The sequence below is a fragment of the Oncorhynchus masou genome, chromosome 31, assembly GCF_036934945.1.
Source record: "Oncorhynchus masou masou isolate Uvic2021 chromosome 31, UVic_Omas_1.1, whole genome shotgun sequence".
Classification (NCBI taxonomy): Eukaryota; Metazoa; Chordata; class Actinopteri; order Salmoniformes; family Salmonidae; genus Oncorhynchus; species Oncorhynchus masou.
In genome coordinates this window covers 70322301-70341933 of record NC_088242.1, presented here as the reverse complement: position 1 = coordinate 70341933, position 19633 = coordinate 70322301, and the positions used below count along the sequence as shown (strand labels likewise).

Genomic DNA, 19633 nt, shown 5'->3' with positions numbered 1-19633 from the left:
TTTATAGACCAAGTCACTGGTGCTTCCTGCTTTCATTTTTGCTTGTAAGCAGGAATCAGGAGGATAGAGTTTTGGTCGGATTTACCAAATGGAGCGTGAGGGAGAGCTTTGTACGCGTCTCTGTGTGTGGAGTACAGGTGATCTAGAATTTTTTTCCCTCTGATTGCACATTTAACATGTTGATAGAGATTTGGTAGAACTGATTTAAGTTTCCCTGCATAAAGTCTCCTGCCAATAGGAGTGCCGCCTCTGGGTGAGTGGTTTCCTGTTTGCTTATTTCCTTATACAGCTGACTGAGTACCATTTTAGTGCCAGCATCTGTCTGTGGTGGTAAATAAACAGCCACGAAACATATACCTGAGAACTCTCTTGGCAGTGTGGCCTGCAGTTCATCACAATATACTCTACTTCGGCGAGCAAATCTAGACACTTCCTTAGATTTCATGCACCAGCTGCTGTTTACAAATATGCACAGACCCCCCCCCGTCTTACCGGAGTGTGCTGTTCTATCCTCCCCGTGCAGCGTGTATCCCACTAGCTGAATATCCATGTCGTCATTCAGCCACGATTCCATGGAGCATAGGATATTACAGTTTTTGATATCCCGTTGGTAGGATATCCGTGATCGTACCTCGTCTAGTTTATTGTCCAATGATTGCACGTTGGCGAGTAATATTGACAGTAATGGCAGCTTTCCTAGTTGTCTTCTGCGGGTCCGGACGAGGCATCCGGCTCTTCGTCCTCTGCGTCGCTTCCTTTTGCAAATAATTGGGATGTCTGCCCTGTGGGGTGTTTGGAGAATATCATGTGAGCCCTGCTTGTTGTTGTTGTTGTTGTTGTTGAAGAAATCTTTGTCTAATCCGAGGTGAGTGATCGCTGTCCTGATATCCAGAAGCTCTTTTCTTCCGTAAGATACGGTTGCAGAAACATTATGTACAAAATAATTGACAAATATCGTGAAAAACCCCCACATAATAGCACAATTGGTTAGGAGACCTTAAAACGGCGGCCATATCCTCCGGTGCCATTTTCATTCTTGTCTGTCATTTCCAATGGGAGCAAATTAATCATAGTGAGCAGAATAAGCAAGGAGATGGGCAGAGCCAAGCACGCCCTAGCGAAATCATATTGGCGCGTTCTAGCATGTATTTGCATATTTCCGTTAAGGAACACCTACTCTCTGAAATGCAAGTGTGAAATAACTGAATTCGCCCTTGCACTCCTACACAATGCACCTTTTAGAAACTTTGGCAAAGGGTAAAGTCAACCAAACTTAGTCCACTCTTTTAGTTTTGGGAACAGAAAGCGGTATTGAGATCAAATGTTCCATGATGACAAAATGTGCAGAATGTCGGACGAAATCCATCCCGCTCCACCTTTTCCCACTGTCAGCCACTGGGATTCCTCTCATCACCATATTCGTGAAGATTCTTCAAATGTGAAACATCTGGCTCATTGTTCTACTTGTGATAATACATAACATTAATAGACAAGTACAGCACAAGGAAAGAAATACAGTGTCAAGAAAAAGTATGTGAACCCTTTGGAATTACCTGGATTTCTGTATAAATTGGTCATCAAATTTGATCTGATCTTCATCTAAGTCACAACAATAGACAAACAGTGTGTGTTAGTTGGACTTATTGAAACCATCATTTACACATTTTTCTAACCCTGGCAGTTATTCTGAATGCTGATTGTGGGTCAATGAAATTTCAAATTGTTGGATATCCTCACTCAGAGGCTGGATTCCAAAAGGCATTACACATCGGTATGCAAGCCTGGTGACCAGGGTTCAAAACACAGCGAAGGCTGGTCACCAGTAAAAACACAATAAAGACTGGTACACAGCAAAAACAAAGTGAAGGCTGGTCACCAGAAAAAACACAATAAAGGCTGGTACACAGCAAAAACAAAGTGAAGGCTGGTCACCAGCAAAAACACAATAAAGGCTGGTCACCAGCAAAAACACAATGAAGGCTGGTCACCAGCAAAAACACAATAAAGGCTGGTCACCAGCAAAAACACAACGAAGGCTGGTCACCAGCAAAAACACAACGAAGGCTGGTCACCAGCAAAAACAAGCAAAGGCTGGTCACCAGTAAAAACACAACGAAGGCTGGTCACCAGTAAAAACACAACGAAGGCTGGTCACCAGTAAAAACACAACGAAGGCCGGTCACCAGTAAAAAAACAACGAAGGCTGGTCACCAGTAAAAACAAAGCAAAGGCTGGTCACCAGTAAAAACACAACGAAGGCTGGTCACCAGTAAAAACACAACGAAGACTGGTCATCAGTAAAAACACAATGAAGGCTGGTCATCAGTAAAAACACAACAAAGGCTGGTCACCAGTAAAAACACAACGAAGGCTGGTCATCAGTAAAAACACAACGAAGGCTGGTCACCAGTAAAAACACAACGAAGGCTGGTAATCAGTAAAAACACAATGAAGGCTGGTCACCAGTAAAAACACAACGAAGGCTGGTCTATGCTGTCTTTTTCAGCAGGATAAGCAGGTCTTGATATCCTGATATTCTAATCTCACAGCACCTATTTCCCCCTAATGTTGAGTTCAGCAACCTTGAATCATGTAGTTTCCTCCCGCTAAAGTTTCAACCTAATAGTTTCCAGACAAGCAAAAAGGTGTAAAGTGTTCCCACTCAAAACATAATGGTTTCCACCTCAACAATTTACATTTTATTTTTCCTACACCACATTCATACAGCAGTACATATGCTTAAGTTTACAAGTTATTTAGGTCAATAAGTGGAGAGGTGTTGTGTTGTGAGGGGAGCTGTTTGCTTTAATGATTTGAGATGGCAGGGATCTCCATTTGACCATGGCTCTATAAATCCTGTGCGTTGCTTTAACTTCATTTGAATTTTGGGACTGTGAATAGACCCCTGGTAGCATGCCTGGAGGGATAAGTACAGTTGAAGTCGGAAGATTACATACACTTATGTTGGAATCCTTAAAACTTGTTTTTGAACCACTCCACACATTTCTTGTTAACAAACTATAGTTTCGGCAAGTCGGTTAGGACATCTACTTTGTGCATGACACAAGTAATTTTTCCAACAATTGTTTACTGACAGATTATTTCACTTATAATTCATTGTATCACAATTCCAGTGGGTCAGAAGTTTAAATACACTAAGTTGACTGTGACTTTAAACAGCTTGGAAAATTCATGGCTTTAGAAGCTTCTGATAGGCTAATTCACATCATTTGAGTCAATTGGAAGTGTACCTGTGGATGTACTTCAAGACCTACCTTCAAACTCAGCGCCTCTTTGCTTGACATCATGGGAAAATCAAAGGAAATCAGCCAAGACCTCAAATAGTTTTTGTAGACCTCCGCAAGTCTGGTTCATGCTTGGGAGCAATTTCCAAACGCCTGAAGGTACCACATTCATCTGTACAAACAATAGTACGCAAGTATAAACACCAGGGACCACACAGCCGTCATACCTCTCAGGAAGGAGACGCATTCTGTCTCCTAGAGATGAACGTACTTTGGTGCGAAAAGTGCAAATCAATCCCAGAACAACAGCAAAGGACCTTGTGAAGATGCTGGAGGAAACAGGTACAAAAATATCTATATCCACAGTAAAACGAGTCCTATATCGACATAACCTGAAAGGCCGCTTAGCAAGGAAGAAGCCACTGCTCCAAAACTGCCATAAAAAAGCCAGTCTACGGTTTGCAACTGCACATGGGGACAAAGATCGTACTTTCTGGAGAAAAGTCCTCTGGTCTGATGAAACAAAAATAGAACTGTTTGGCCATAATGACCATTGTTATGTATGGAGGAAAAAGGGGGAGGCTTGAAGCCGAAGAACACCATCACAACCGTGAGGCACGGGGGCGACAGCATCATGTTGTGGAGGTGCTTTGATGCAGGAGGGACTGGTGCACTTCACAAATTAGATAGCATCATGAGGCAGGAAATGTATGTGTATATATTGAAGCAACATCTCAAGACATCAGTCAGGAAATTAAAGCTTGGTCGCAAATGTGTCTTCCAAATGGACATGACCCCAAGCATACTTCCAAAGTTGTGGCAAAATGGCTTAGGACAACAAAGTCAAGGTATTGGAGTGGCCATCAAAAAGCCCTGACCTAAATCCCATATAAACTTTGTGGGCAGAACTGAAAAAGCGTGTGCGAGCAAAGAGGCCTACACACCTGACTCAGTTGCACCAGCTCTGTCAGAAGGAATGGGCCAAAATTCACCCAACTTATTGTGGGAAGCTTGTGGATGGCTACCCGAAAGGTTTAACCCAAGTTAAACAATTTAAAGGCAATGCTACCAAATACTAATTGAGTGCATGTAAACTTCTGACCCACTTGGAATGTGAAGAAATAAATAAAATCTGAAATAAATCATTCTCTCTACTATTATTCTGACATTTCACATTCTTAAAATAAAGTGGTGATCCTAACTGACCTAAGACAGGGACTTTTTACTAGAATTAAAAACTGAGTTTAAATGTATTTGGCTAAGGTGTATGTAAACTTACGGCTTCAACTGTATGTCAGTCAGCTGAATGAATAGACCGTATGGAATTTTTAACACATTAATATTTACAAAAATGAGAAGCGTTTTAACTTAGTCAATCTCTTCTATACTTCGAGCCAAGAGAGTTTGAAAGGGATATTGTTGCCATTAGCCCTCTGATTACAGTGAAGGGCAAGACACAGCTCTGTTCTGGACCAGCTACAGCTTTCCAAGGTTTTTCATTGCAAGACCTGACCATATATTCGGGCAGAAGTCAAAATAAAACGGGAGCTTGCAGTACTTGTTTGGTTGAGTGTGGTGTTAAGAATGCTGAGCATCTCTTTATCACAGACAGACCTCTCACCATCTTTACAACAATTTAATTCATATGCCTTGACTATGACAATTTACAGTCCAACATGTTAAGTCTGCTCAACAGCCACCATTCATTACCAGATTCAGCTGAGGTTTAACATTTATGGAGTGATTTGTACCAAATACTATGCTCTTAGTCTTCAACATATTCAGGACTAGTTCATTACTAGCCACCCATTTTGAAACTGACTGCAACTCTTTTAGTGATTTCACTAGCTGTGGCCGCTGACGTGTATAAGGTTGAATCTTCAGCATACATAGACACACAGGTCTGGTGTAAGGCTAGTGGTAGATCATTAGTAAAAATAGAAAACATTAATAGGGATAGTTCAATCAAAAAAGTTTTTCTGATGTCAAAAGTGGTGTAATATTGAGATGAGTCAATTTGGCACTCTGCTGTGTTGCTATCCTGCTCTCCTGGTGAAGAACTACAGCATCAGAACATTAAACTGAAAATCAGCAACGGTTTGGAACCAGAAGGAAAAACAGACAAGATTGAGGATTTTTTATTTGCTGTGCAGTTCAATCTCCTGGTGGTGATTGCTCAATGAGAGCTTTACACACACGCTATTCTGCGTGTTTCTACTTAAAATACACTCTTGCCTAGACAGTGTTTCCCCCACTTTTTTAATTTAGTCAAATATAAAGCTTTGCAATCAAAGCCTAAGCACTGGTGGGGGTTTAGTTCAAATAATTAAAAAGCCCGAGAGCACTGAGCGAAAGACAGGAATAGGCAGCTTTCAGAAAGAGAGAGCGATCCAGCAAAACAAATCCAGCATGATTTGCCTCATAAAATCAAGTTTGTTTGCTGCTTGAAAAATAAAGAGATTAGATGCAATGGATGTGTCTGAAAATGTTACTAGCTGTCATACCCTTGCTTCCTCTATCCTGGTTTTCTAAATTCCTCTCAAAGCACATTGGAAGAGAGGATCCAGGAGGTTATTCTCTCTGACCTTCTCCTCCAATGAGATTTGAGACAGCTAGTAACATTTTTAGAGACAGCCAATAAATTCAGCTTTCTGACTCCCTGCTGTCCTCCTGGTTTGATAAAGCAATTTGTTCTTCTCTAAAGGTGACGACTACCTTTTCTGTCCACTAACCAGCCCTCAAAGGTTACAAGGGAGTTTACCAAAAAGTCATAACATTTCAAACCGTTAATAATCCACAACACATAATTTAATTCCATGCATTGTTGACTTTACTTTAGGTCTGCATAAATGATCTCCACCATCTCATCTCAAGTGGAGATACATCTTGCTGTCACTGTAAGTAACACAGTTGCTTTTTGCATTTCAAATCAGAAAATGTTACTCATTGTCATTTTACATTTACATAAAAATGAGTTGTCAAATTTGATTCTTGTTGATAATTTCTTTAGTGTCCTTTTTTAATGTATCAGATTTACAGTAAATTATGATGATTTATTTTTTTGGTATGTGAAGATTGGACACATGTAGTGTTAAGGCAAAGGAATTATCTTCACGGATGAATGACAACTACAATAGAACCCAGGATAAAGGGGTTCAGTAAATGTGGTCTGGACTCTGTGGAGGAGGGTCATTGTGTCAGAGACGCTGTAGAAGGACAGAGTTCCTGCACTGTGGTCCAGGTACACTCCTACTCTGGAGGAGGGCGCGACAGGGATTTTAATCTCTTTTGTAAAGTCCTTATCAAAGTCCCTTTTAAATCCCAAACGTGACTCAAATGGTGCCATATTGTGCCTGATAGAGCAGCCATCTGAATAACATACCAAACACCAGGACTTATCATTGTTCCCAAACCAACACTCTGTTCCACCGTGCCTCTTGATCCCTTTATATGAGACCGCTATAGTAACCATCCCACTCCACTCTACCTCCCAGTAGCATGCCCCAGACAGACCCTCTTTACACAGCACCTGGTGCCACATCTGAAATCTTTCTGGATTGTGAGGATATATGATCTGGCGCTCAAGACTGTATGCCACCTTTGTGTTCTCTTCAGACAGATACAAACGTTGAGTTGGTGTGTTGGGATCCAAAGTCAGCTGGCAATAATCTGTGAATATATGAGAGAAAAGCTGTGGTGAAGATGAACTCAAGATGTCAGTGGGTATTGTTGAATTTTAAAAAAAGTATGTTTTTGTGTGTGTGTGTTTAACTCACATTTCAAGAACTCTTCTCTGGTCCTGGGCACAGGAGGTGGGACAATGTGAAGTCCTGACACTATGAAAACAGAGAGAATCAAACATGACTGGTCTTTCCAGACTGATCACGCCTAGGGTTGCACATTGAGGAATATTCAGAGGTGGAAACTTTCCGTGGGAATTAACGGAAATATATGGGAATTAACAAAAATATATGCAATTTTAGATGTTTTGCATCGGATATATTTACTATATCATATGGAAACAGAAACATAAACCTTTTACCTTATCATAAGTAGAGATAATTGCAAATGAATTGCAAAATAAATCCTTCCAATAGAAATTTTAAAAAGTTTTTAGTTATGAATTGAAATGTAATTAAATGAGTTGACAATTTTAATTGAATGACTCTTCACATGGGATGATTTCACTGAACAACAACAGAAAGGGAATTTTGAATGACCCCAATGATCCATCGCATCTCCCAAAAACTTTTTCAACGTATGTCTGTAAAATGATAGTCTAGAAACTAAAGCTTGGTTGTCTTCCTCTCAGGCTTCCATGTCTTCTCCCTGGACCTCCTCAATGTCCACCTCTTGAACATCAAACTCATCTTCACTGTCACTTTCCAACCCTGTTGAGGATGGCTCGTTGTCAGGCTCAAAAAGCCTCAAATTTGCCCGGATGGCCACCAATTTTCAACGCTTGTATTGGTCAACCTGTTGCGAGCTTTGATGTGTGTGATCCCAAACAAGGACCAGTTGCACTCTGAGGTGGCTGATGTTGGTGGGATTTGGAAGATGATGGAGGCAACAGGGGGAAGATCCTCAGATCCACAAAGTCCCTTCCACCAAGTGGCTGATGAGATATGTTGGCACGACTGTCATATTGCATCTCCATTCCAAAGCCCTTGCTTGGAAGTGTACTTAGCCAGACTGCCAAAAATCTTGCCCTCATCCAGGCCAAGGTGGCGAGACATGGTAGTGATGACACAATAGGCCTTGTTGATCTCTGCACCAGACAGGATGCTCTTGCCAGCATTCTTGGGGTCCAAGATGTACGCTGCGGCGTGTATGGGCTTCAGGCAGAAGTCTTCACGCTTTTTGATGTATTTCAGAACTGTAGTTTCCTCTGCTTGGAGCAACAGTGAAGTGTGCAGGGCAGTACGGATTTATTCTCTTACATCTGCAGGCAGAATCTGAACATCAGACAGGATGGCATTGTCTCCCTCAATCCGTGCAATGGCTACTGCTACAGGTTTCAGGAGTTTTAGGCTGCTTACCACTCTCTCCAAAAAAACATCATCGAGGAGGATCCTCTTGATGGGGCTGTCCATATCGGCAGACTGTGATATGGCCATTTCTTGGAGAGACCCCCTTCCCCTCCAGGAGAATGTCAAACATGATGACAACACCACCCCAACGGGTATTGCTGGGCAGCTCCAATGTGGTGCTCTTATTTTTCTCACTTTGCTTGTTGAGGTAGATTGCTGCTATAACTTGATGAACCTTCACATACCTAACCATTTCATTGGCTCTCTTGTAGAGTGTATCTATTATTTTCAGTGCCATGATGTCCTTGAGGAGCAGATTCAATGCATGGGTGAGATGTGAGGGTCGGACTCCTCCACTTTAGACCAAGCAGCCTTCATGTTTGCAGCATTGTCTGTCACCAGTACAAATACCTTCTGTGGTCCAAGGCCATTAATGACTGCCTTCAGCTCATCTGCAATGTAGAGGCCGGTGTGTCTGTTGTCCCTTGTGTCTGAGCTCTTGTAGAATACTGGTTGAGGGGTGGAGATGATGTAGTTAATTATTCCTTGCCCACAAACATTTGACCAACCATCAGAGATGATTGCAATAAAGCATGTTTTCTCTATGATTTGCTTGAAATCTTTTCAGAAATCTCTTCCAATACACATTGCCTGTGAGCATCAGAGGTGAATCAGTTCCATACACAGCTCGAGCAAGACACTCATCAGCATTTCTCTGACTACGTTCTTCCATTGAGTCAAAAAAACCTTCTGATTCCAGGAGGACCATGAGTTGTTGCTATCAATAAGGTTTCTGATTCATCATTTTCACCTCTACTTCTATTCGAGGGACTTTTGTCAGAGGTTGCTTGTTGTGAGCGCTGAGGGGACTTTATGCACTTGGCCAGATTATTCTGCATCTTTGTTGCATTCTTCACATATGATTTGGCACAGTATCTGCAAATGTATACATCTTTTCATTCTACATTAGTTTCAGTGAAATGTCATCAGATAGTGCCCATGGCATTTTCCTGGAGTGATTAGAAAAGAAATTGTAAAAAAAATAAAAATACAATTCGATGTACAGATAAATAGTTAAGCAGTTAGATTAAACAACTCCTTTGTAAGATACATCTTTTAAAATGAAACATGTATAGAAACAGGTGAATTAACACTACTCAGTCAAAAGGCTCAAGCAAGCTAAAACCCACATGGTAGAAAAAAAACTAACTAGCAGAAATTGTTATCAAGTTAGAAATTATTTAAACCCACTTTGCTGTAGGCTATTAGTTACTAGTTAACAAAAAATAATGTACGTCATATAAAATATATTCACCCCACCCAGTATTGTAATCAAAACTTACCTCAACAGCATCTCATTAGTGTGCAAGATCTTTAGAATCAGCTGTACATGTGATGGAAGAGTGCATGCAGAGGGTTGCAATTGAATTGGGGATAGTTTAACCAAAATATGCCCTAGAAAGACCTAGAATTGCCTTGTGTAATCCCACAAAAAAGGTTCACTGTTATAAGCTAACTTTTTAAAATGAATTTAAGCAAAATTCCCCAAATTCCAGGGCTTAATTTCCCATGGCACTACCAGATTCTAAATTAAGAGTCAACTCCATCCATTTAGGACACACTGCAGTGTAAATCAAATGCCCTATCAGGAACGTAACCATAGGCAATTGATTGAATCCCATATTTTAACGTGGTCTAAGAAGATGTGTCCTTACTTTGTACAGACAACATAATTATCTCTCCAGCGCAGATATCTTCAAGTCGGTTTCTCAGCTCAGAGACAGATTTCATAACATCCTCAAAGGAGACGTGATGGTTGATAGTGATGCTGGGTAAGGCCTCAGACCCAGGAGGGACACAGAGAGACTGGAAACTCTAGATTCAAAGACAAGGAAAAAAGGAAAATATGATTATTGAGAAACACAAATTAGTTTAAAGTTTTATTTTATTTAGTCGTATGGGATACACATGGTATACACCATCCAACAAAATGCTTACTTGCAGGTAGACCAGAGGCTTAGCGCAGTATCCCCACCTCCAATAAACTGCTGTTTTAGAACTAATTTCCTGCTATTCTACACATTTTTCCATGAGGCTGAGAACTTTGTTTTGCAGTTTTAAAGCCAATTTCCTGTCATAAATAAATAAATGCTTATGACATGTTCATATGCTATCTGGTGCAATGTTTTTTGTTGTGTATGCCCCCTGCCTTGTGGGGTCTGCGAGTGTTCTAAGAAATAAGAAAATATAAGAATACGAACATAAAATTAATGGCTCAGTAGAACAGAATACACATTTTAGCATAAGTATAACACAGGAAGGCACAATTTATAGATTCAAATAATTTAATTAAAGATTTCCATTTAGTAGAGACACCTGCTGCAATGGACAGTGACGTCACCTGGAGGAAATGGATGTGATCCTCTGTGTGTGAAAGCTGCTCCAGCACAGCCTCTCTCCTCTTCAGCTCAGCCACCTCCTGCTCCAGCTGCTTCAGGAGTCCTTCAGCCCGACTCACATTAGCCTTCTCCTGGGCTCTGATAAGCTCCTTCACCTCAGTGCGCCTTCCCTCAATGGAGCGGATCAGTTCATTAAAGATCTTCTCACTACTCTCAACTGCTGCCTGTGTAGAGTGCTGTTAGGACACACAAAGAGGAGAGGTGGGGGGCATTTTAATCACCCCATTCACTCAGCTCTCACCAGAACTCCAGACAGCCTGTTCCACACAGTGAGGTTCAGTGGGATGGGAATGTGGCCCTCCATGGGTTCCTAACTGGCTCTAGTTTTGCTGGACTTTAGTTTAAGAATAGTAAGTCACTTAGAAAGGACAATCTGCTAAGTGAAAGCATGTAAATGTGACTTGTTTCAGGAAACTAGGAGCATGTCGCACATCACTACTTCACAGGAGTGGCATTCGAACAAACATTTATTTTTTATCAAAATGTGTTTTTTGGCAGAAATGCCTTCTGGAACGTGAACTTTCATTTGCCTTAATAACAAACTTGTATTCCATCCAAAAATATGAATACAATTGTTAAATTACGAGTCTAGTTCGTTTTGCCACAGAAAAAGACAAGAGCCTTCCCGCTGGCCATGATTGGCTGAGATAATGGATGGGATGGAAATGCCGGGAGATGAGTTTGGATTGGTCTGCCATGTAGCTCGCATCTGTTTATACGTGAGCTGCTCAATATGTGTTGACAGTCCTTTCTACCATGCTGTTTTTAAAACATTTAACATTTGCCATTGAGAAGTACTTTTCTCAACAACATTGATGCCCTGAATTTAACAGATCAGTTGTAAAAAGTGATGGGTTCATTTCTGCACAGGCCACGGTCAGTGTGAACCGGAGTGACTAGACAACGCTGTCCAAACAAGATGTAACGCCAGCTACAAACAAACAGAGTTAAATGGTTCCACTCTGCCATGAAGCGATCATCCATGTATATGGGTAAGAGTCTTGCTACATTTTCAGATATGTTTCTAATTTAGTCAGAAAATCATTTTTATTGCAAGTTAAAGCGTACTGTTAGTTAGCAAATGTTGCTAATGTTAAATGTATGTTCTGTGAGGTAATATTATTTGAATCAGAAAATGAATTTGCATTGCTAGTTATAGCTAATGTTAGCTAGCTAACGCTGAACCTAGTTTGTTAGCTTTAGCTACCTGCAGATTCATACTACATCTATGACAATGTTTGCATTGCTAGTAGTATGAGTTGGGATTATGCTAGTTCATTGTTTAGCTAGCTAGCTAAACAATGAACTAGCATAGCTAGCTAAACAATGAACTAGCATAATCCCAACTCATACTACTAGCAATACAAACATTGTCATAGCTAGCTAGCTAGCTAGCTAGCTAGCTAGCTACATGTCTAAATAAAGGACCCTGATTATTACATGACCCATCAAATTAGCCAGGTGTGTCTGGGGATGAATACGGGCAACCACTATATTTCATGAATATGTGTACGTCTAAACAATAGTAACCCACTTAGTAGATGTGGCCGTGGGGGGGTTTATAGCATTTCTTTCACATGACCAATCAATTTAGACACGTGTGTCAGGTAAGCATCATCTACTAAGGATAAAATATTTTATCAGGATATTCTGTTTTTGATATTGCTACTATGCAACTAACCACTTCACTATACTGTTTACACCTGTATCCTATGCATGTGACAAATATACTTAGATTTTAGCGTGAGTTTACCACATGGCCTCACATGTGAATCCTTAAAGAGCTGGGTGGGGCTAATGCTTAAGAGGGTGTGAACGATGCTGAATGGGTGTAGACAAAGAAGAGCTCTCCAGTAGGTGTACCAAAACATTCAAAAGGACATTTTCTCAAAAGTGGGGTGACAAGTTAATCAAATTTCAAAGCAGAATTACTTTCCCATTGTCCGTTAACTGCAGTGTATGATATACCATTTTCTAGCTCTGTGTCTCTACTTTTATCTAATGTAAAAAAAACACCATTTCAAATGTTGGTACAAAAATGTTTTGCTACATAAGACCGAATCGAGGCGCTTGGTCACAAATGGTCAAAACTCACCTTGAATGACTTCACAGCCTGTCTCACCTCCAGCATCTCCTTCTCTCTCTCCTTGATTCTCTGCTTAGATTTCTCCCCCAACTGCCTCTGTAGAGAAACAAATGTCATTTCATTCATTATTTTTCTGTTCTAATGAATGATAGTCAGACTTTATGGCATGTCAATGTTCATGTCTTATCGAAGGAAAAGGATTGTAGTGTTCTATATATTTTTTCCTGTTTTGCAAGTTCATAAATGGAATTTGTCCTTGTTCAGATGCAAATTTTTTATTTTTTTATTTCACCTTTATTTAACCAGGTAGGCTAGTTGAGAACAAGTTCTCATTTGCAACTGCGACCTGGCCTAGATAAAGCTTAGCAGTGTGAACAGACAACACAGAGTTACACATGGAGTAAACAATTAACAAGTCAATAACACAGTACAAAAAAAGGGGAGTCTATATACATTGTGTGCAAAAGGCATGAGGAGGTAGGCGAATAATTACAATTTTGCAAATTAGCACTGGAGTGATAAATGATCAGATGATCATGTACAGGTAGAGATGTTGGTGTGCAAAAGAGCAGAAAAGTAAATAAATAAAAACAGTATGGGGATGAGGTAGGTGAAAATGGGTGGGCTATTTACCAATAGACTATGTACAGCTGCAGCGATTGGTTAGCTGCTCAGATAGCACATGTTTGAAGTTGGTGAGGGAGATAAAAGTCTCCAACTTCAGGGATTTTTGCAATTCGTTTCAGTCACAGGCAGCAGAGTACTGGAACGAAAGGCGGCCAAATGAGGTGTTGGCTTTAGGGATGATCAGTGAGATACACCTGCTGGAGCGCGTGCTACGGATGGGTGTTGCCATCATGACCAGTGAACTGAGATAAGGCGGAGCTTTACCTAGCATGGACTTGTAGATGACCTGGAGCCAGTGGGTCTGGCGACGAATATGTAGCGAGGGCCAGCCGACTAGAGCATACAAGTCGCAGTGGTGAGTGGTATAAGGTGCTTTAGTGACAAAACGGATGGCACTGTGATAAACTGCATCCAGTTTGATGAGTAGAGTGTTGGAGGCAATTTTGTAGATGACGTCGCCGAAGTCGAGGATCGGTAGGATAGTCAGTTTTACTAGGGTAAGTTTGGCGGCGTGAGTGAAGGAGGCTTTGTTGCGGAATAGAAAGCCGACTCTTGATTTGATTTTCGATTGGAGATGTTTGATATGAGTCTGGAAGGAGAGTTTACAGTCTAGCCAGACACCTAGGTACTTATAGGTGTCCACATATTCAAGGTCGGAACCATCCAGGGTGGTGATGCTCGTCGGGCATGCGGGTGCACCGGCTCGGAAACCAGATTGCACAGCGGAGAAGGTACGGTGGGATTCGAGATGGTCAGTGACCTGTTTGTTGACTTGGCTTTCGAAGACCTTAGATAGGCAGGGCAGGATGGATATAGGTCTGTAACAGTTTGGGTCCAGGGTGTCTACCCCTTTGAAGAGGGGGATGACTGCGGCAGCTTTCGAATCCTTGGGGATCTCAGACGATAATAGGCTGGTAATAGGGGTTGCGATAATGGCGGCGGATAGTTTCAGAAATAGAGGGTCCAGATTGTCAAGCCCAGCTGATTTGTACGGGTCCAGGTTTTGCAGCTCTTTCAGAACATCTGCTATCTGGATTTGGGTAAAGGAGAACCTGGATTGGCTTGGGCGAGAAGCTGTGGTGGGGGCGGAGCTGTTGGCCGAGGTTGGAGTAGCCAGGCGGAAGGCATGGCCAGCCGTTGAGAAATGCTTGTTGAAGTTTTCGATAATCATGGATTTATCGGTGGTGACCGTGTTACCTAGCATCAGTGCAGTGGGCAGCTGGGAGGAGGTGCTCTTGTTCTCCATGGACTTCACAGTGTCCCAGAACTTTTTGGAGTTGGAGCTACAGGATGCAAACTTCTGCCTGAAGAAGCTGGCCATAGCTTTCCTGACTGACTGCGTGTATTGGTTCCTGACTTCCCTGAACAGTTGCATATCGCGGGGACTATTCGATTCTATTGCAGTCCGCCACAGGATGTTTTTGTGCTGGTCGAGGGCAGTCAGGTCTGGAGTGAACCAAGGGCTGTATCTGTTCTTGGTTCTGCATTTTTTGAACGGAGCATGCTTATCTAAAATGGTGAGGAAGTTACTTTTAAAGAATGACCAGGCATCCTCAACTGACGGGATGAGGTCAATGTCCTTCCAGGATACCCGGGCCAGGTCGATTAGGAAGGCCTGCTCACAGAAGTGTTTTAGGGAGCGTTTGACAGTGATGAGGGGTGGTCGTTTGACTGCGGCTCCGTAGCGGATACAGGCAATGAGGCAGTGATTTGCTGAGATCCTGGTTGAAGACAGCGGAGGTGTAGCTGGAGGGCCAGTTGGTCAGGATGACGTCTATGAGGGTGCCCTTGTTTACAGATTTAGGGTTGTACCTGGTGGGTTCCTTGATGATTTGTGTGAGATTGAGGGCACCTAGCTTAGATTGTAGGACTGCCGGGTGTTAAGCATATCCCAGTTTAGGTCACCTAAAAGAACAAACTCTGAAGCTAGATGGGGGGCGATCAATTCACAAATGGTGTCCAGGGCACAGCTGGGAGCTGAGGGGGGGGTCGGTAGCAGGCGGCAACAGTGAGAGACTTATTTCTGGAGAGAGTAATTTTCAAAATTAGTAGTTCGAACTGTTTGGGTATGGACCTGGAAAGTATGACATTACTTTGCAGGCTAACTCCTCCCCCTTTGGCAGTTCTATCTTGACGGATGATGTTATAGTTGGGTATGGAAATCTCAGAATTTTTGGTGGCCTTCCTGAGCCAGGACTCAGACACGGCAAGGACATCAGGGTTAGCAGAGTGTGCTGAAGCAGTGAGTAAAACAAACTTAGGGAGGAGGCTTCTGATGTTGACATGCATGAAACCAAGGCTTTTTTGATCACAGAAGTCAACAAATGAGGGTGCCTGGGGACATGCAGGGCCTGGGTTTACCTCCACATCACCCGCGGAACAGAGAAGGAGTAGTATGAGGGTGCGGCTAAAGGCTATTAAAACTGGTCGCCTAGAGCATTGGGGACAGAGAATAAGAGGAGCAGGTTTCTGGGCATGGTAGAATATATTCAGGGCATAATGCACAGACAGGGGTATGGTGGGGTGCGGGTACAGCGGAGGTAAGCCCAGGCACTGGGTGACGATGAGAGAGGTTGTATCTCTGGACATGCTAGTTGTAATGGGTGAGGTCACCGCATGTGTGGGAGGTGGGACAAAGGAGGTATCAGGGGTATGAAGAGTGGAACTAGGCGCTCCATTGTGAACTAAAACAATGATAACTAACCTGAACAACAGTCTACAAGGCATATTGACATTTGAGAGAGACATAAAGCGAGGCATACAGTAATCACAGGTGTTGAATTGGGAAAGCTAGCTAAAACAGTAGGCGAGACAACAGCTAATCAGCTAGCACAACAACAGCAGGTAAAATGGCGTTGACTAGGCAACGGGGCCGACAGATAAAACATAAACAAGTAGAATGAGGTACCGTGATTAATGGACAGTCCAGCGTGCATCAGCTATGTAGCCAAGTGATCAGTGTCCAGGGAAGCTGGATTAGTGAGTGTTATCCAGGTTAAAAAAAACTAACAATGACTAAATAGCTTGTAGCTAGTTAGCTTCTGGAGGTTCTTGAGTGTGTTCTAAAAATTAAAAATAATAGCGATTCCGTATCACATTGGGTGAGGCAGGTTACCGGAAGGTATAAACAAATTAAAAATCGAAAAGAGATAAGAGAGTAAATATGGGTCCAGTGAGTGTTTGGGACGAGGCAATTCAGACGGTTAGCAGGCCTGTGCTAACAAGCTAACAGTTAGTAGGCCGGGGCTAAACAAGGTAGCAGTTAGCGGACCGGGGCTAAACAAGCTGGCAGTTAGCAGGCCGGAATAGCAAGCAAGGAGATAGCAAGGGCTAGAGAGTTAGCCTTTGGGGGACGTCGCGATGGGGTGAGTCTGTTTATTCCTCTTCATGCGGTGACATCGATAGACCGGTCGTGGGTCCGGGTAATTGTAGCCCAGGAGTAAGCTACGGTGGTAGGTATTGTAGCCCAGGAGTATGCTACGGTGGTAGCACAGGTGCTCTGGCGGGGCTAGCTTCAGGCTAAGTGGGTGGAAGCGCTAGCCAGCAGTAATCGTCCGGGGTTGCGGTTTAGCGAAATAACTAGTTGTGAAGATCCAGCTGAAAGATGTTCCGTTTGCGGCAGGAATCCGGGGATAAAAAATAAATAGGTCCGTTATGCTCTGGTTAGAGTCGCGTTGTTCGAACTGGCGAGAGCTTTCCGGGCTAAAGGTTAGCTGATGACCGGTTAGCTGAAGACCGCGAGCATAGCTGGTAGTTAACTGGCTAGCTTCAGTTGATGGGTTCCGGTTCCGAAGTAAATATAAATACTAAATACTTTAGGAAAAAAAAATAGCTACATTGGGTGAGGCGGGTTGAAGGAGAGTATTTGGAAGCTGAGGTTTAGCAAAATGTTTTAAAAGATATGCGAAGAAAAAAATGTAAAAAAAAGACGAAATATACACGGGACAAGGGACACGACACGTCTTACTGCTACGCCATCTTGGAGAAATAAGGTACATAGGGACCATCCGTTGTTTTATTTTGTCATTTTTAATAATTAAGCAAATGAATTAAGGTTCTTACTTGTTTTTCAGCTATTTCGGCTGCAGCAGAGACTGTATCATGGCCTTTATGTTTATCCAACATACACAGATGACAGATACATTGCTGATCTGTCCGGCAGTAAACCTCCAGTAGTTTGTCATGATGAGAGCAGATCTTCTCCTGGAGTTGTGTGGAGGCCTTGACCATCTTGTGCTTCTTAAAGGCAGGAGATTCATAGTGAGGCTGGAGGTGTGTCTCACAGTAAGAGGCCAGACACACCAGACAGAACTTGACAGCTTTTAATTTTGTCCCAGTGCAGACGTCACACTCAACATCTCCAGGTCCAGCATAACAGTGAGCAGGAGGAGCAGTTTGGAGTTGTCTTCTTCTTCTTCTTCTTTTTAGTATTTTTTCCGTCAGTGTCTTCACCATTTCAGCCATAACTGTGTTTCTGTTCAGAAAAGGCCTTGGGTTGAAGGTCTGTCTGCACTGGGGGCAGCTGCAGACAAGCTTCTGATCTTCCTGATCCCAGTAGCCTCTAATACAACCAATACAGTAGCTGTGTCCACAGGGAATAGTCACTGGATCTTTTAGTATCTCCAAACAGATCGAACAACTGATCGAGTCCATGGCTTCTGCCATTTTGAAACACATAAAAAGACTGAGTGTCAGAGATACGTTTAGTTTCTTGTTTGCAGAGTAGGAGTGGCTTTCACGGACCTATAACATTTCACTTCCTGGATCTGTGGACTCACATCTCAGATATCAGGTATGGCCAGCACATACAGTTGAAGTCTGAAGTTTACATACACCTTAGACAAATACATTTAAATACAGTTTTTCACAATTCCTGACATTTAATTCTAGTAAACATTCCCTGTCTTAGGTCAGTTAGGATCACCACTTTATTTTAAGAATGTGAAATGGCAGAATAATAGTAGAGAATTATTTATTAATCACATTCCCAGTGGGTCAGAAATTGACATACACTCAATTAGTATTCGGTAGCATTGCCTTTAAATTGCTTAACTTGGGTCCAATGTTTCGGGTAGTCTTCCACAAGCTTCCCACAATAAATTGGGTGAATTTTAGCCCATTCCTCCTGACAGAGCTGGTGTGGCAATTTGATGTGGCACATGTAATGTCAGTTTAGTTGATGGTTGCTGGTCCAACTGTCCTGGAATGTTGACTTGAATGGGCATGGCTGTTCTAGTAAATGTAATTCTACAGGTGACAATCTCAATTACAATGCCTCAAAGAAAGTTCACTCCCTCACTCTCTGGCGCTCTACTTACAGTTGAAGTTTACATACACTTAGGTTGGAGATTAAAACTTGTTTTTCAACCACTCCACAAATTTCTTGTTAACAAACTATAGTTTTGGCAAGTCGGTTAGGACATCTACTTTGTGCATGACACAAGTCATTTTCCAACAATTGTTGACAGACAGATTATTTCACTTAATCACAATTCCAGTGGGTCAGAACTTTACATACACTAAGTTGACTGTGCTTTTAAACAGCTTGGAAAATTCCAGAAAAGTATGTCATGGCTTTAGAAGCTTCTGGTAGGCTAATTGATATAATTTGAGTCAATTGGAGGTATACCTGTGGATGTGTTTCAAGACCTACCTTCAAACTCAGTGCAGACCTCCACAAGTCTGGTTCTTCCTTGAGAGCAATTTCCAAACGCCTGAAGGTACCACGTTCATCTGTACAAAAAATAGTACATAAGTATAAACACCATGGGACCACACAGCCGTCATTCCTCTCAGGAAGGAGATGCGTTCTGTCTCCTAGAGATGAACGTACTTTGGTGCGAAAAGTGCAAATCAATCCCAGAACAACAGCAAAGGACCTTGTGAAGATGGAGGAAACAGGTACAAAAGTATCTATATCCATAGTAAAAATGAGTCCTATATCGACATAACCTGAAAGGCCGCTTAGCAAGGAAGAAGCCACTACTCCAAAACCGCCATAAAAAGCCAGACTACGGTTTACAACTGCACATGGGAACAAAGATCGCTATTTTTGGAGAAATGTCCTCTGGTCTGATGAAACAAAAATAGAACTGTTTGGCCATAATGACCATTGTTATGTTTGAGCATGGTGAAGTTATTAATTACATCTTGGATGGTGTATCAATACACCCAATCACTACAAAG

The 19633-nt window shown here is 42.2% G+C and overlaps 1 protein-coding gene across 2 annotated transcripts; it reads right to left on the bottom strand.

Annotated features, from left to right (window-relative positions):
* Positions 1-5367: 5367 nt before the first annotated feature.
* On the bottom strand, positions 5368-19599 carry LOC135524360 (tripartite motif-containing protein 16-like). Of its 2 annotated transcripts, none has more exons than XM_064951825.1 (6): positions 19101-19599; positions 12830-12916; positions 10677-10910; positions 9991-10150; positions 7022-7081; positions 5368-6914 (listed from the first exon to the last, which is right to left on the bottom strand). In XM_064951825.1, exons 1-6 carry the CDS (start codon positions 19368-19370, stop codon positions 6337-6339), a joined length of 1389 nt encoding a protein of 462 aa, XP_064807897.1. In that variant the 5' UTR covers positions 19371-19599; the 3' UTR covers positions 5368-6336. The 2 variants fall into 2 exon arrangements, with proteins under 2 accessions (XP_064807897.1, XP_064807896.1); XM_064951824.1 differs by lacking the exon at positions 19101-19599 and adding an exon at positions 17510-19070.
* Positions 19600-19633: the final 34 nt, after the last annotated feature.

What these genes read in the sequence shown, in the direction of transcription:
- LOC135524360 (XM_064951824.1), bottom strand. Translation starts at nt 18,124, where the DNA reads ATGTGTTTCAAAATGGCAGAAGCCATGGACTCGATCAGTTGTTCGATC. An exon ending in AGGCTGTGAAGTCATTCAAG is followed by an intron (nt 10,911 to 12,829) that starts GTGAGTTTTGAC and finishes GTGTCCTAACAG; the next exon opens with CACTCTACACAGGCAGCAGT. An exon ending in AATTATGTTGTCTGTACAAA is followed by an intron (nt 7,082 to 9,990) that starts GTAAGGACACAT and finishes CTGTTTTCATAG; the next exon opens with TGTCAGGACTTCACATTGTC.